General features: G+C 29.4%; 1 protein-coding gene across 5 annotated transcripts in view; it reads left to right on the top strand.

Moving 5' to 3' along the window:
- Nucleotides 1-14,180, top strand: part of LOC142331749 (uncharacterized) — a 75,891-nt gene that overhangs the window by 30,151 nt on the left and 31,560 nt on the right. For all 5 annotated transcript variants that reach the window (XM_075377807.1, XM_075377806.1, XM_075377809.1 and 2 more), the window contains exons 3-4: nucleotides 2,641-2,768; nucleotides 8,867-9,038. In XM_075377807.1, the coding sequence (XP_075233922.1) occupies nucleotides 2,641-2,768; nucleotides 8,867-9,038 (300 nt within the window). The remainder of the gene's footprint in view (nucleotides 1-2,640; nucleotides 2,769-8,866; nucleotides 9,039-14,180) is intronic.

The raw sequence follows: 14,180 nt of genomic DNA, 5'->3' as shown, positions 1-14,180 counted from the left end.
GTCTAATCAGGAATGGATTAGAGCGTGGTAGAAGCACAACATGCATATATGATCAACTCCCCAATGGGTATTAGATAGTTCCCTTGGGTGTTAGATGTCTAACATTTTTAGACATTTTATCTTCAGCTCCTTCAAATGTGTTGCCCACGTTAGTCTAATCACATTCCTAGAAATCTAACCCTTGTGCATGCCTCAACTGGATCACCATGTAAAAATATAGTTCAGGGTCAACATGTTCTCTCAACCAGGAAAAACAAGTGCATCTTGTTTTCTCCAAATAAAATACCAATCCAGTAAATTTACATCAGTATTTTAAATGAGTTATTATGTTCTGAAGTAGCCTTTCACCAGTAGCTAATGTTTTATCTATTACATAAATAGAAAAATCATCCACATAACTGGTTTTTGCACACAGTTTGTTATATTGTTCGTGGCTATGGCAAACAAAGTAACACTAAGGACCCTTCCCTGAGTTACATAGTTTACCAGTGTGAAACTTTCAGTTATCATAGTTCCAACTTGAAATCGGAAGGACCAACTACTGGAAAAAGCCTGGATAAATGCGAGGAGATTATCTTGTAACCCCATTCATGAAGTGTACTTAGGATTCCTCCCCTACATGCTATGTCATACCCCTTTTGTAAATCAGAAAATACAGCAACCAGATGTTTGTGACATAAAAATGCGTTTTGAATAGCAGCTTCCAGGGCAACTGTGTGATCAGTAGACAATCTACCCTGGTGGAAATCGTGCTGTTCTCGAGCAATTGGGCTTTTCTCTCAAGGTACACTACACGATGGTCCAGCATCTTGCACACAGTACTGATAAAGGAGATAGGGTGATAACTTGTGGGGCATGATTTATAGTTTCCAGGTTTCAGTATGGGGACAACCAGTATCTGTGATCAGAATGTCTTAGTGCAATACCTGGGAGATGTGATAACATACTCAGCCTGATATTATCATATCCAGGGAAAATGTCTTGAGAATTATTCAGGGCATAAGATATGCCCTGAATAATCCATTACCATGAGATATTTTCCACTGGCAAGATATCTCACAAACTCAGGGCAGTGATGATGTAAGTGAAACTGCCCTAATGACCTTCCAAAAATTTATTGAAGTAAAAACACAAGTAAAATCTGGGCATTCTGTTTTCTTTATTTTATAAAAAAATATGTTTTTTATACTTAAATATTAAATTTGCAGTTAAATAATGTTTACTAAACTGTTTTTTTCTGCATTTATTTTGTAATATACATTTTATTCCCGACTATTCTCATCCTGCTGCAACAACATAATTGCTTAACTTTTAAAGGAAATTATAATGATCGCCCAAAATGCTGGGTATAAAATTCATATTTATTTTTATATGTATGTGTTGTTTTGGCCTGAATTTTGATAAATATCTTTGGATTGCTTGAACATTAAAACTTGAAATTTGGCAGAAATGTTCTTATATATGGGGGATTGATGCCATTATATTTTGAACTTGATCATACAATAGGGTGGGTATATTTTCATTATTTTTAAATCTTAGCTTGCATTGGAGGTGCATTGTACTTATGAAATTTCGTACAGTGGTAGTACTGTGTGAGATGGTTATAGTGCTGAAATTTTAAGTTCATTGAATTTAAGAATTGATATATTGTATTACTGTATTAATTGATATTATCTTAATTTAAAAAGTTTTGTTATATATTTCCAAAACAGATTACTGAAAATGCCTATACAAGTTGTAACTTGAATTAAATTTTGGTCCCCCACTAGATAAATGGGTTTGGTCATATCCAAAATAAACAATTGGGTAAGACAGAACCCAATTTCATATTTTACAGTTTTCTTCTATCACTTAAGAGATTTTATATTTAACCATTGGCTGAGAGTTTTATACAACAAAAAATTACCCTCAAGGTCGTACCTCTCTATTACCCCTAAAGACAATTGTGTCTTTCATGACATGATAGAAAAACTCTGCCTACAAATTCCAAAATGAGAGCTGAGTTTTTCAAAATTGAACCAACCACCACAAACTTTATTAAAGTTAAATATTTAGTTAATCCATTGATGAATTTAATTTAGCAAATCCATTGATGAAGAAGCATTAGTAACTTAATCTGAAGCTTCTTCATTAGTAGTTAATTGTCTGTTTTTTCAGAACCATGAAACATACATGCTCATTGTTGTCATCAGTTTCATCTGTAGATATCTGTAACACAATTTTTTATGCTTTTCACCCATGCTTTTTCCTGAATTTATTATTAGGATGTCTGAAAAGATACACTTTCTACTTATTTTGGGAAGTGAAAAATGTTGCTCATCATATTGTCTCTTACTGTCAGATAATATAAAAATAAAATTCTATTAAAAGCAGATTTCAAAGGAATAAACATTTTTTTAAACATAACTGCTTAATCTTTTAATTAAAACTGTTTTGCAATATGTTACATGTATGTTACAAAAAAGAAAAATTTTAGAATATTGTAACGTTTAATTTGGAATGCATCTAAAAAAATTTACAAATATTTTCAGCCTTCTTTATTTTGAAGTTAACAAAAAAAAAAAGAGGATGCTATCCTGTGCTTGACATTCACCATTTATAATAATAAATACTAAATTACTTTGCATTATGTTTTTCCAGGTAAAGGTTGGCTTGGCTTATGTGTTGGAGGGCAAAGAATTTGTGACCTACATAAGAGAGTGTTAGAAGGTATTATTCCTCTTGCAAAGAAACTTGTAGTGTTAATTGGAACTAATGATTTATTAAAGGTAAGTTGTGTAATAAAATATGAAATATGTGAGTTCTCTCACGTTTGCGTAAAGAATGAATTTAGATATAATAGTATGCCTTTATGGCTTTTAAATACACTAATATAACTATATTTTTTTTTAATTTCCAATATATGATCGTATTACAGACACTTAAAATTTCATAAATTTTAGAAAAGTCCATTTGAGTATCTTTAATCTGTCCCTCGTCTTGTCTGTTTCCTGAAGAGGGTAGTTCATGAGGAGTGGCAAAGTGAGTGGTATGTTACTATGAACAATAACTTCATCTAGTTAAAAAAACACTCTTTCACCATGGAGCTCCTCATACAGAAATAACCTTTGAGAGGAGCTTATTATCTGCCATTTGCGAATAGGGTGCACTAGGCTCACTCATGGATATCTGATGATGACTCAAATAGACGCACCATTTGTGCTTGCTGTGACTGCCAACTAACAGTACACCACATCCTTGTGGATTGTATCTGTTATTTGGCATTGTGTTGCAAGTTTAAACTAGGGGCTGGCATGCAATTAATTCCTGGTGATTGTGAAGTGTTATCTTCTTTTTTACACTTAGAACCATCCATTTGTGGTGTATTCCAAATATTCATTTCATTTGCTGTAATGCAGACTGCGATTTTATTTTTCAGCATCTATAATGTGATATATCTTTGTGTTATTATTCCGCTTTTAGCATTCATTAAAAACTTTTTGACATATTTTTTGCATGTTGGAGTTTTTAGTTAATTCATTTTTAACTGTCCAGTTTTTTAAGAAGAAATATTTTACCCGGGTGATAACACAGTAGTGTTTTTCGCCCTGAAAAAAACTTCTATCTAAGTCTAATTACCAAACTTCTAATTTTATCTTATTTCTTCGTGCCTTCATATTTCTTTCCTGTGCTCCTTGTGTTATTTTAAATTGTTGATAATCTTCTCAGTGATAGTCCAGCTTTGATAGTGTGTTTTTAAATATGACATTAGCAACAATGTAATATTTTCCCTTCTTCATCAATGTGCTCAACTACTATTTTATGTGTTTGAAAAAACACATAAAACAGTAGTAAATGAATAACTCATATATTTGTAAATGTTTAAGTCTCTTGTACAATTTTTCTCTAGCACTTAGTTAAAAGAGAAGTATAATTAAATTTATTCTACCAAATAATTTATTTGTTAAAAAATTTTGAAAAGTAATTGTAAAAGTTTGGATCAGTCATTTTTAATTGTCATTCAAATAGTTTTTGAACCAGCCGAAAATGATTCTGTGTTATTAATTAAAATTAATTTTCATTCTATATTTTTATTTTGCAAATCTCATAATTTTTCAGCCATACTGAATCTGCCGTTTTGGATTATATAATACTGATTGTTTTCAGCTATCTGTGATCAGAAGTTTGTTTTCTGCAACTCCAGGTCACATTATTTGTTTACTTGTCTTTATTTTGCGTGATTTTTCAGCTTTTGTCAGCCATATTCATTTCTCTTTATTAGTTTTTCAATTTGATACAATTGTTTTGAGCGACCTCAAAAACCTTTGACCCTAATTTTTTATAATGACACTGTTTAAATAAATTATGTATTTAAAAAATAATGTTACATTAAAAAGATATTTTTTTATAATTAATTTTCCAAATTTCAAAAAGGACATGTTGATAAGTCAGTATTTAATTGTTTTATATTTATGAAAGTTGCTGAAGGTTTCAGAAAATTCATAGAAAAAGAAATTATTCTGAAATACTGTCCTTTGATATCTTGGTGTCTTTTGTTCTAAGCTAAATGTAGCGCTAACATATAGAGATATTTATCTTTAATACGAGTATCATCGGTTGTTGCTGTGCAAGAGTAAACTTTTGATTATAGTACATTATAGTAAATGGTGGATTTAGTTAGTTATCAAATTTTATAATCCATACTAATGAATCTAAAAATATTATGTCATTAGGGCTGTCTCACTTGGTATGTGTAGTGTTCACTTTGCAGTGCTGATTGTAATTTGTAAACAGATTATATTAACTGTGCGTCAAGAGATTATCGATTTACATAGACTCGCAAGTCCCCTACAAGAATTGTCTGATATTTATGTGAAATATACGTTTGTGTGTAAAATTTATGACTATTTAAATGAATTGATACGTGTAGTAGCGTTATCTTTTTTGGTTCCCAGGTCATTGCAGAATGTCAGGAAATGAGAAGGCTGATATAGCAAGAGAGGCCTTAGTTTTACTACCTTTCACTAAGCATGCTATCATGTCCTTAAATGATGCGGCTAAGAAGCCCATTAAATAAAATTGGCAGATTAAACAACACACTATGGTCATAAACAAACTACATTAAATTAAGGCATGGTGTTGCTATGGTTTTTGCCGATACAAGAATTGACGAAAAACAATGAATTTTTCTAATGATTCATAGAAGATTTCCTATCATGTAAAATTATCTGTTGTTTGATGAATTTGTAATTACCATTTACTATTTGATATTTTTTTCTTCTCTGCAAATCCAATCGTTCTGTAATAACAAAGGTGGCAAGTTAACTTCTTTAATGTCTGTTGTGTGTGAATAATTTTGATATGGTAGAATTCTTTTTTGTTTAGGGGACAGAGACATGTTTAATCATATATATGAACTTAATTTTATCAAACTGTACTTAATTGGTATTTGTATTTTATGTTACGAGGAACCTTTATAACCTTACTGGCTGTTCTGTTATTTTTTATTTCTAAACTCAGTATTTGTGTTTTTGTAATTATTCCAAAAAATGTGTTTTCTTTCTTTCTATAATTTAGTATTTTTCTTTGATGTTATTGTATCTTTTATATCAGTTATTTTTGTAATAATTGATGACATTCTCAAGTTAATTCTTACTTTCTATTTTTCTTTTTAATATATATACATATACATATATATATATATATATATATATATATATATAAGATACATACATCACAGATTGTCTATATGGTTACTTGGCATTTCCCATCGCAGTCAGTGGATATTTAGCCGGTCATAATTATAATTAGAACATAAATTGCCATTGCAATGTTATCAAATTTCATAAAGTGATAGCATAAAACAGCCAAATTTTAAAATACAAATTTGATTTTTTTACCCCTTAAAATATTAAAATTCAAAATCCCAAAATTGGTTTTTATATATTTATCTGAATCGTATCTGCAGGCTCAGATATAGTGAATATCTGATTTAATGTAGTTTGAAATGGGGAAAATTTGTAATCATTGTTCAAAATTTTTTACTTTCTTCTTCCCTTTCAAAGTCAAATTTAACAAAATTAAAAATTGGTTTTTAGATATTCACATGAAGATTACACATACCAAAAATCAAGTTGATATCTTCATAACTCATTAAACTAAAAAAAAATCCATTCTTAGAGTGAATTTACACTGTTGAAGAACATGTATAAAAATTTCTTCAATTTATCTTCCTTCAGTAGTTTTGCTGGGTGTTGATTATGAATCAGTCACAACATGTTCTTTTATCTCTTATATATAAATAATCCTACTTTCTAATTATATTCGTAACAAATTTGTTTTTAGATAAGATCTGTTTTCTAAAATTAAGTGATGACTTAATTTTGTTTTCCTAAAGAGATTGTCTTAACAAATTAATGTATTGACTAAGTCTCAGGGTGAACTTTTTGGATATAGTTGATTTTTTTTTAATAATAATTATGTTACATATAATGAAATTAAGACTATTATAAGTATGAAATTATAAAATATAATATATTATACGTATTCAATTTTCATTTTATACTGAGGTTTTTGTACTCCTTACCAAACTATAGTCATTTTAAATTTTAATTATTGGACTTATTCATATTTCCATCCAGTATGGATGAGGCTGAACAGCTTAGTAAAGTTAGTTACTGTCATACATTACCCAAACAAGAGCTTTTCTTTAGTAAATATAAATTTGTTCTTTGGTAGGTTGAAAAAGGACTTTTTGCTTTAGAGTTTATTTATTCTGGTCAGAACAGGTTTGTTGCGTAGTATGATGCTGTTCTCCAAGTAGAAATGTTCCAATTTCTTGAAGGGTAGGCTGGATGCCTGCTGTTTGAGTGAGGTCTTGGTTTTTCTGGATTGTTTTGTGTGTCTTGGAATTGGATTGTTTGACTGGTAGGTCATCAAATGTACCATTCAATCTTAATTGGTGGGTTAATCTTTCTTCATATTTTGGTTTTTATTTGGTCAAATTTCACTATATCTATGCTATGAGTGCAATGTATTCTTGGTCTGTTGTGGAGCGGGGAGATGCCTGTGGATTGATCAAGGGATTCATTTTCCAGGATTCTTACCTGTTATCCATCTTAAAATTCCTTTTTTACGTAATAAAATTTTTCTTCCTACAGGACTTCATTTGATAAGATTATATAAAAGTATTATCCTTTATAATGTTTCCATTTACTGTACAATTCATTTTTCTTATTGATGCCTTTCAAGAATGAAGTCCTGTATCAGGATCAAAGAGACTGAATAATATTTGCCGCTGTAATAAACTTTTTGTTACAGAGAGAGTTAAATACAGAATTCAAAAATCAGTATATTTTTCACCTATTTTATATGTTAGGACAATGTCTTAGAATTTTAATGTATTATAATATGAATAAAATTTTCATTACATAAATAGATCTGGATGTAAAGTGAAGAACACACATTTAATCTGAGCTAAAAATAAAGACACCAGCCTGTGAAAGTATAATTTATTTATTAAAATAGTTTAAAGTAAAATATTCCTGCACACAATTACAGCATTATACAAAAACATACTATGAAAGTACAGTATTTAAAAAACTCTAAAAAAGATAAATTTACTTAGTATGCTTATATGTAATTATCTTAATATATAGACTTAATTAAGCAACCTGTAATTTATTGATAGTTCTGGGAAAACTATGTTTTGACCGAAATAGATTGTTTGTATTTGATTTGTTAAACGCATACGCACTTTTATTTCCAATACTTATGAATTACTGTTGTAGTATTTATGAATAGCTTTCTGTAAGAGACTCTTTCAATTGTCACCAGAAATTGCCTGTTTGATTGACTTTTGATTTTGTTGTAATCTCTGAGCATATTTAGAACAGAACCAGTATTCTTCTTGTAATGGCCCTGAAAATTGCTAATTGGATGTTGAGACATAGCTGATATAACTGGGAGATCACGATTTGTGACAGTCCAGCTACCAAAGTCCATGATAAATAATAAAACAGACATGCAATCATATAGAAACAGAGTAATTGAATATTAGTTATATTTTATTTAAAGTAAATTACTTCTTTATCAATATACTGATTGGAAATCTAATGATTTCTGTCAACTGTTTTTGTTTTGACATACTTAATGTACATTTGTTTCATAAATTCCAGTTCTCCTGATAAACTCTGTTTGCAGAGTTTAAAAATATTTGATATTCACTTTTATGTTTTTCACAACAGCTAACATGATAAAATTTCACATTACTTACACAGAACTCTCTTACTTTATAAACTTTGTGTGAGGCTATTTGATGTTGGTAGACTATAAATTTAGGATAGTCCTACAGACAATTTGCATTGATGCTTGCCAAATAGTACTTGTTTCCTGGTCAACATAAAATCTGTCTTATTTATTTATCTGTAGTGTATTTATTCATAAATTAGTGGTAAGATTTTTTTTTAATCCTTTGAAGCTAACAAAAATATTTAATATTAGTAAAATTGTTATCTGGTGTTTTAGTTATGCGGAATTAAAAAAAATTTCCTCTGAGTAATTTCAGCATTCAGAAAACATAGTAAGGAAGAAATCATGATTAAAGCCTGTTTGTAGGGTTGAAATTGTAACAGTAGATGATAATTAAATTAAAAATTACCTGTTCATTTTGTATGTATCTTTAGAAAGTAGAAAGATTTTATCAGTTCATCTTTAAAAGATTAACTTTTCCAAAAATATTTTTTGATAGTAGGTGCCTAGAATCAAATTAGGAGGATTAACTTCGTAGGACCTAGAGTTTGGAAGATGGTGTAATATAGTAAGCACATTTTATAATTGTATAGATATTCATACACATTAGTAATTGATCTGAAAATTAATATTGCAGGGAACTAGCAGTTCTGAAATGTGTAAAGGGTTACATAATTTACTGATGACATTATTCAAAACAGCAGAGAAGATTGTTCTTCTGACTTTACCACCAGTTCCAAAAATTGCTTATTTAAGTGAGCATTGGCAAAAATTAAAGAAGTACAATGATTTTATATTTTCATTGAAAGGTAAGAAGTTTGTTACATTTGTTATATATGAGGTCTGTTCAGAAAATAACCAAACCTTACTTTTTTAATCTTTATTGTTAATTATACAGATTATTGATCCTTGTCATCTTTAAAGTATTCCCCCTCTTCTATTCACACGCTTTCCCAGGAGTATATCCACTTCGTGAAGTAGTCATGAATAGCTTCATTTGAAATTGTCTTTAAGGTCCGTGATGAATATGCTTTGATGTCAACTGTAGTCTCAAAACGGCATCCTTTTATCTCTGATTTCAATTTCAGAAATGAGAAAAAATCACAAGGAGCCAGGTCTGGCACATACGAAGGCTGAGGGAAGACAGTCATCTGACTTTTGGCACAAAACTGATGAGTTGACAAAATTGAGTGTGTGGGCACACACTCAGTGAAGGAACCATGCATGAGTTTCTCACCACAACTCTGGTCTCTTTTTGTGAATTTTTTCACATAACCCATTGTAAAACACCTTGATAATACACATGGTTTACTCTTTTACCTTGAGGCAAGAATCCAAAATGTACAATTCCATTAAAATCGAAAAAAAAAACAGATAGCATTACTTTTGATATTGGATCGAGACTGTCATGCTTTCTAGGGATGTGGAGATCCTTTGTCAATCCATTCCGATGATAGAACTTTTGCCAGTGTTGTAGCTGTCTTCCGTTATGATCCTTTGTGTGAATGTTTCATCATTGGTTTGTACAAGAAGTTGCCAACAACATCCACTTTTTTTTTTTGTTCTTTCTGCTGTTCAGTTATCAGATGAGGAATAAACTTTGCTGCAACTTGATGCATATTCAATTTTTCAGTCAAAATGTCATGGCATGATCCAATCAAGATGCCAACCTCTTCTTCAAGTTGTCTGACAGTCAGTTGGCGATTTGCAAGCACCAGATCATTGATTTTCTTACCTTTGGTGTTGTCAGAAGTCGAAGGTCTTCCTGATTGAGGGTCATCATCACTTGACTGATGACCACTTTTAAATCTTGAAAACCATTTGTAACATTGCGTATGACTCAGAGCATCATCACTGTAAGCTTGTTTCAAAAGTTGAAACCTTTCTGTGGAATTATTCCCAGTTTCATGCAAAAGTTTCTTTGTATCGTTGCTTCCAAAAATGGCTTTTTACAAAAATTGCTACTAACATGTTGCATTCAAATAACAATGACACGATAATTAAACGAAATATCAACAATCCAAGAACATGTGGTTTATAGAGAAGGTTATGTAAAACACAATGCTGCCAACTGCTTGTCACTAAATATCTCCGTTGGCGCGTAATTAAACATGTTCAGTTAATTTCTGAACAAATCTTGTAGTTTGAATAAAATATTACTTTTAATGTGCATGTTTTTCTATTGTATAATAAATTAGAGCTCTATGAAGTCAAATTTAGATTGCAAGTGAATGAATAAAGACCTTGGCCACTCAAATGTAAAGAAAAATTGTTTTTTTAGTTTCTGAAATTTCAGCTTTGTAATGTTTGCATTCTTGTACAGTGATACAATATTGTTTTCAGAGGTCTGTTTTGTTATGAGGTAAGATAAACAGGGTAACATTACATAATTTTTGTTCACTAAAATATATTCTTGTGTTTTGTAGTTATTGGACTACTTTTGTTGTACAAGAAGTTACAAGTTTTTTAGCACATATAGAAAAGACAAAAAAATCCTATAAGCTTTATATTACACTGTAACTATTATTAGGAGCTGTAAATAGATACAAATTAAATGAAACAAAGAATTGATCGAAGACAATGACAAAGAATTTTGCTGAACAGAACAATCTACAGTAATTTTTTGCTGTTCTATTTGTATATATGTAATATGTTTCTTATTTTCTGGTTAAGAAGGTTTGTATTATGTACTGTACTGATTAAATAAAAGCTGAAGAGCCAACTCTAGACTAGTGGCCCCTTGCTGCTCCGCAGCATTATTATTACAGAGTAATGCTATATATTTTTAAAAAATCTGCTAAAAACCTAATGAACCCATGCTGTTTTACAGCATTAATATTACAGAGTAATTTACAATGCATTCGCTGAGTTGAACCATTGCAACACACAAGTAAGTTTGTGATGGATCCCTAGGCCAAGTGGGGATTCCAGGTAATGAACGGGCAGATTCTGCTGCTAAAGACGCATATAATCAACCTCCCTTCACCACTCGTATTAGTACTTCTGACTTTATTAATTATAAAAAAAAAGTCTCTTCGAGCAAAGTGGCAAGGTGACTGGATGGCTACCATTGATAACAACTTCAGCACATTAAAGATTCTGTATTGCCATGGATCTCCTCATGCAGTAAAATTCATTATGAGGAAGTGATACTCTGTCGATTGCGATTAGGACATACCAGAGTCATGCATGAGTATCTCATGTCAGCAGGACATGCACCACTATGCGCGTATGATGCAACTGCCACTTAACTGTACACCACATACTTGTGGATTGCATATGTTATGCAGCCTTGTGTTGTAAATTTAAATTACAGAGAAACATTTAACAAATTCTGGGCAATAATGAGGAACTCTTAGACCGGGTGTTGCTATTTTTACCAAGTATTAATATTTTACACAAAATATAAAATTGTGATATATTTTTAAAAGCTTTTATTTAACTTTTGTAGGAATAATCAAATCTTGCAACTGCTACATCTTTTGATCTATCGTATGAAAATCAATGAAATTTGGTACACATGTAACTTCAATGACAATACAGCACTGCAGTGTCGGAATTTGATATGACCCACCCCCACGTGCTACCCTTATGCTAAATTCATGTATTTAGTTGAAGATTTTCATTTCTCATGAACTATCGTATTAAAATGATTGAAATTTAGTACACATATGTAACTTCGATGTGTAAAAATAAATATTTTTACTTTGTGTTAAAAAAAAAAATGCAAAAAAATTACAAAAATATATTTGATTACATATAAAAAATTATTTTTTTAAAAAGCTTTTATTTAACTAATATTAACATTAATAAAAAAAAGGAAACAAATTAGAAAAACCCTCTAAAAAGTAAAAAATAAGAATTAAATCAAATTGAGAATTTTAAACAAAAAAATATAATATATTAAATATAAAAATGCACTGAAAAGTAAAAAATAAATTATATAAATATATAATAAATAACCAGTAAATAAAAAATAAATAAATGTAATAATTATTAAATTTTAAAATTAAAAGTAATGAAAATATTTAGTTAAATAAAAGCATGGTACAGTTTTTATAACAATGTATTTATAGACATTTGCTGTATTTTAAAATATATTTTCTATTTAATGAGGTAGTTCAGTGTATGATGTATATACTTTATTTATCTGTAATAAAATAACTCAAGTTTTAATTCTTTGATGGTTCAAATTTGCTCAGAGATGACCTTTAAGGGTTAATAAGATTAAAAATAAAAATTAAATTTAGAAATCTTGCACAAAGTTATTACATATTGCGTTAATCTGAAAAATTATTAATTATTATCATTATAATTGTAATCATAATCATGAATTCATTAACTTTTACCGGAAAGGGTGCGTTCAATTTAGTTTAGATTACAAGCAGAATTCGAAGATGAACTTCAACTGTGTGAGAACACGTACAAAGAAAGCGAGTGGGTGGATTTTCCCAGATTGTTACTTGTAGCTAGTCAGTCTCAATTGGAGAGGTTCCAGCAGACCTTTCCGCCTCCTCGCGTCGTTATTGAAAATGAAAATGAAGATTAATTGTTGTAAAAATAAATGTTGTGTTGTTTTAAATAAATTATAAAAACTGCACCTCGCTTTTATTTAACTAAATATTTTCATTATTTTTAATTTAAAAATTTAATAATTATTACATATATTTATTGGTTATTTATTAGATATTTATATAATTTATTTTTTACTTTTCAGTGCATTTTTATATTTGTTAATATATTATATTTTTTTGTTTAAAATTCTCAATTTGATTTAATTATTTTTTTTTACTTTTTAGAGGGGTTTTCTAATTTGTTTCCTTTTTTTATTAATGTTAACATTAATATTAGTTAAATAAAAGCTTTTTTAAAAAATAATTTTTTTTTGTTCTAGTGTTGAAGAATTATTTTAATGTGTTTTTTTTTCTTTTAATTGTTATGATTTTTTTTCTGTATCCGAGAAGGAATCTTTTATACCCTTCTTGGACTTTATTGATGTTTTATTTAAAATTTTTCTTATTATATTTTATTTATTTTTTATTAAGTTTTAAATTTTATCCGTTTTCCACTGATGATTAGTTCTACCTTTTTTTAGTGATATTTTAAGCTTTTATATATATTTTATCTTTGTTATTAGTTGTAAGTTTTAGTTTTCTTTTAATATCTTAGTTTTTAACCTAGTTTTAGTTTTTTATTCTTTCAGTTATCAGAGAGGGGCCCTTTACACCCCTTTGGACTTATTATTTTATTTTTAAACTTATTTTTAATTTAAACTTTATGGCTGTGATTTTAGTTTTAAATATGAAGAGAGATTTTAGCTGTGATGTTAGTTGTAAGTTTTTGTTTTAATTTTTTAGTTTTTAAGCTAGACTTATTTTTTACATTTAAAATTTTATTACGAGCTATGATAACATAAAAGCGTTTTTTGCCCACAAAAAAAAATTTTAAATGTTATATATTTGAAAAAATTGGCCAAACATCCCAACCCCCTTGTTTTTCTTTTCTCATTCCTACCATGGGTAAAGTGCGTGCTCAAAATTTATTACCAGTCCATCTAAACATTCTGCTGGACAGATTGGACTGATTTTTTTTTTTTATGGTCAGATTAACAGACCTTCAACTGAGTTTGCTGTGAGTAATAACCCGGAAAGTTCCTCATTTAAGGAATAAATGGAGATTTTTGAGGAATTCTCAGAGGAGACTCAAGTTTGAGGTCTGATGACATATCTGTGAATGATTCCATGCAGAATAAAAAAAATTAAAAAATCAGCATCTGGTAGAATCCCCATATCGACTGGAAATAGGTTTTCAGCCCATTTTTTTTTATATATAAGATTTGCATAATAGATAAAAAATGTCACAAGATATTTATAATTATTGCAGCACCTCTGGCTATATGGAAAAAAAATTAATTAATTATAACTTAGCATGTATGTCTTGTTTCACAGGCC

The sequence above is a fragment of the Lycorma delicatula genome, chromosome 10, assembly GCF_047948215.1.
Source record: "Lycorma delicatula isolate Av1 chromosome 10, ASM4794821v1, whole genome shotgun sequence".
Taxonomy (NCBI): Eukaryota; Metazoa; Arthropoda; class Insecta; order Hemiptera; family Fulgoridae; genus Lycorma; species Lycorma delicatula.
This window is presented reverse-complemented; position numbering and strand designations above follow the sequence as displayed.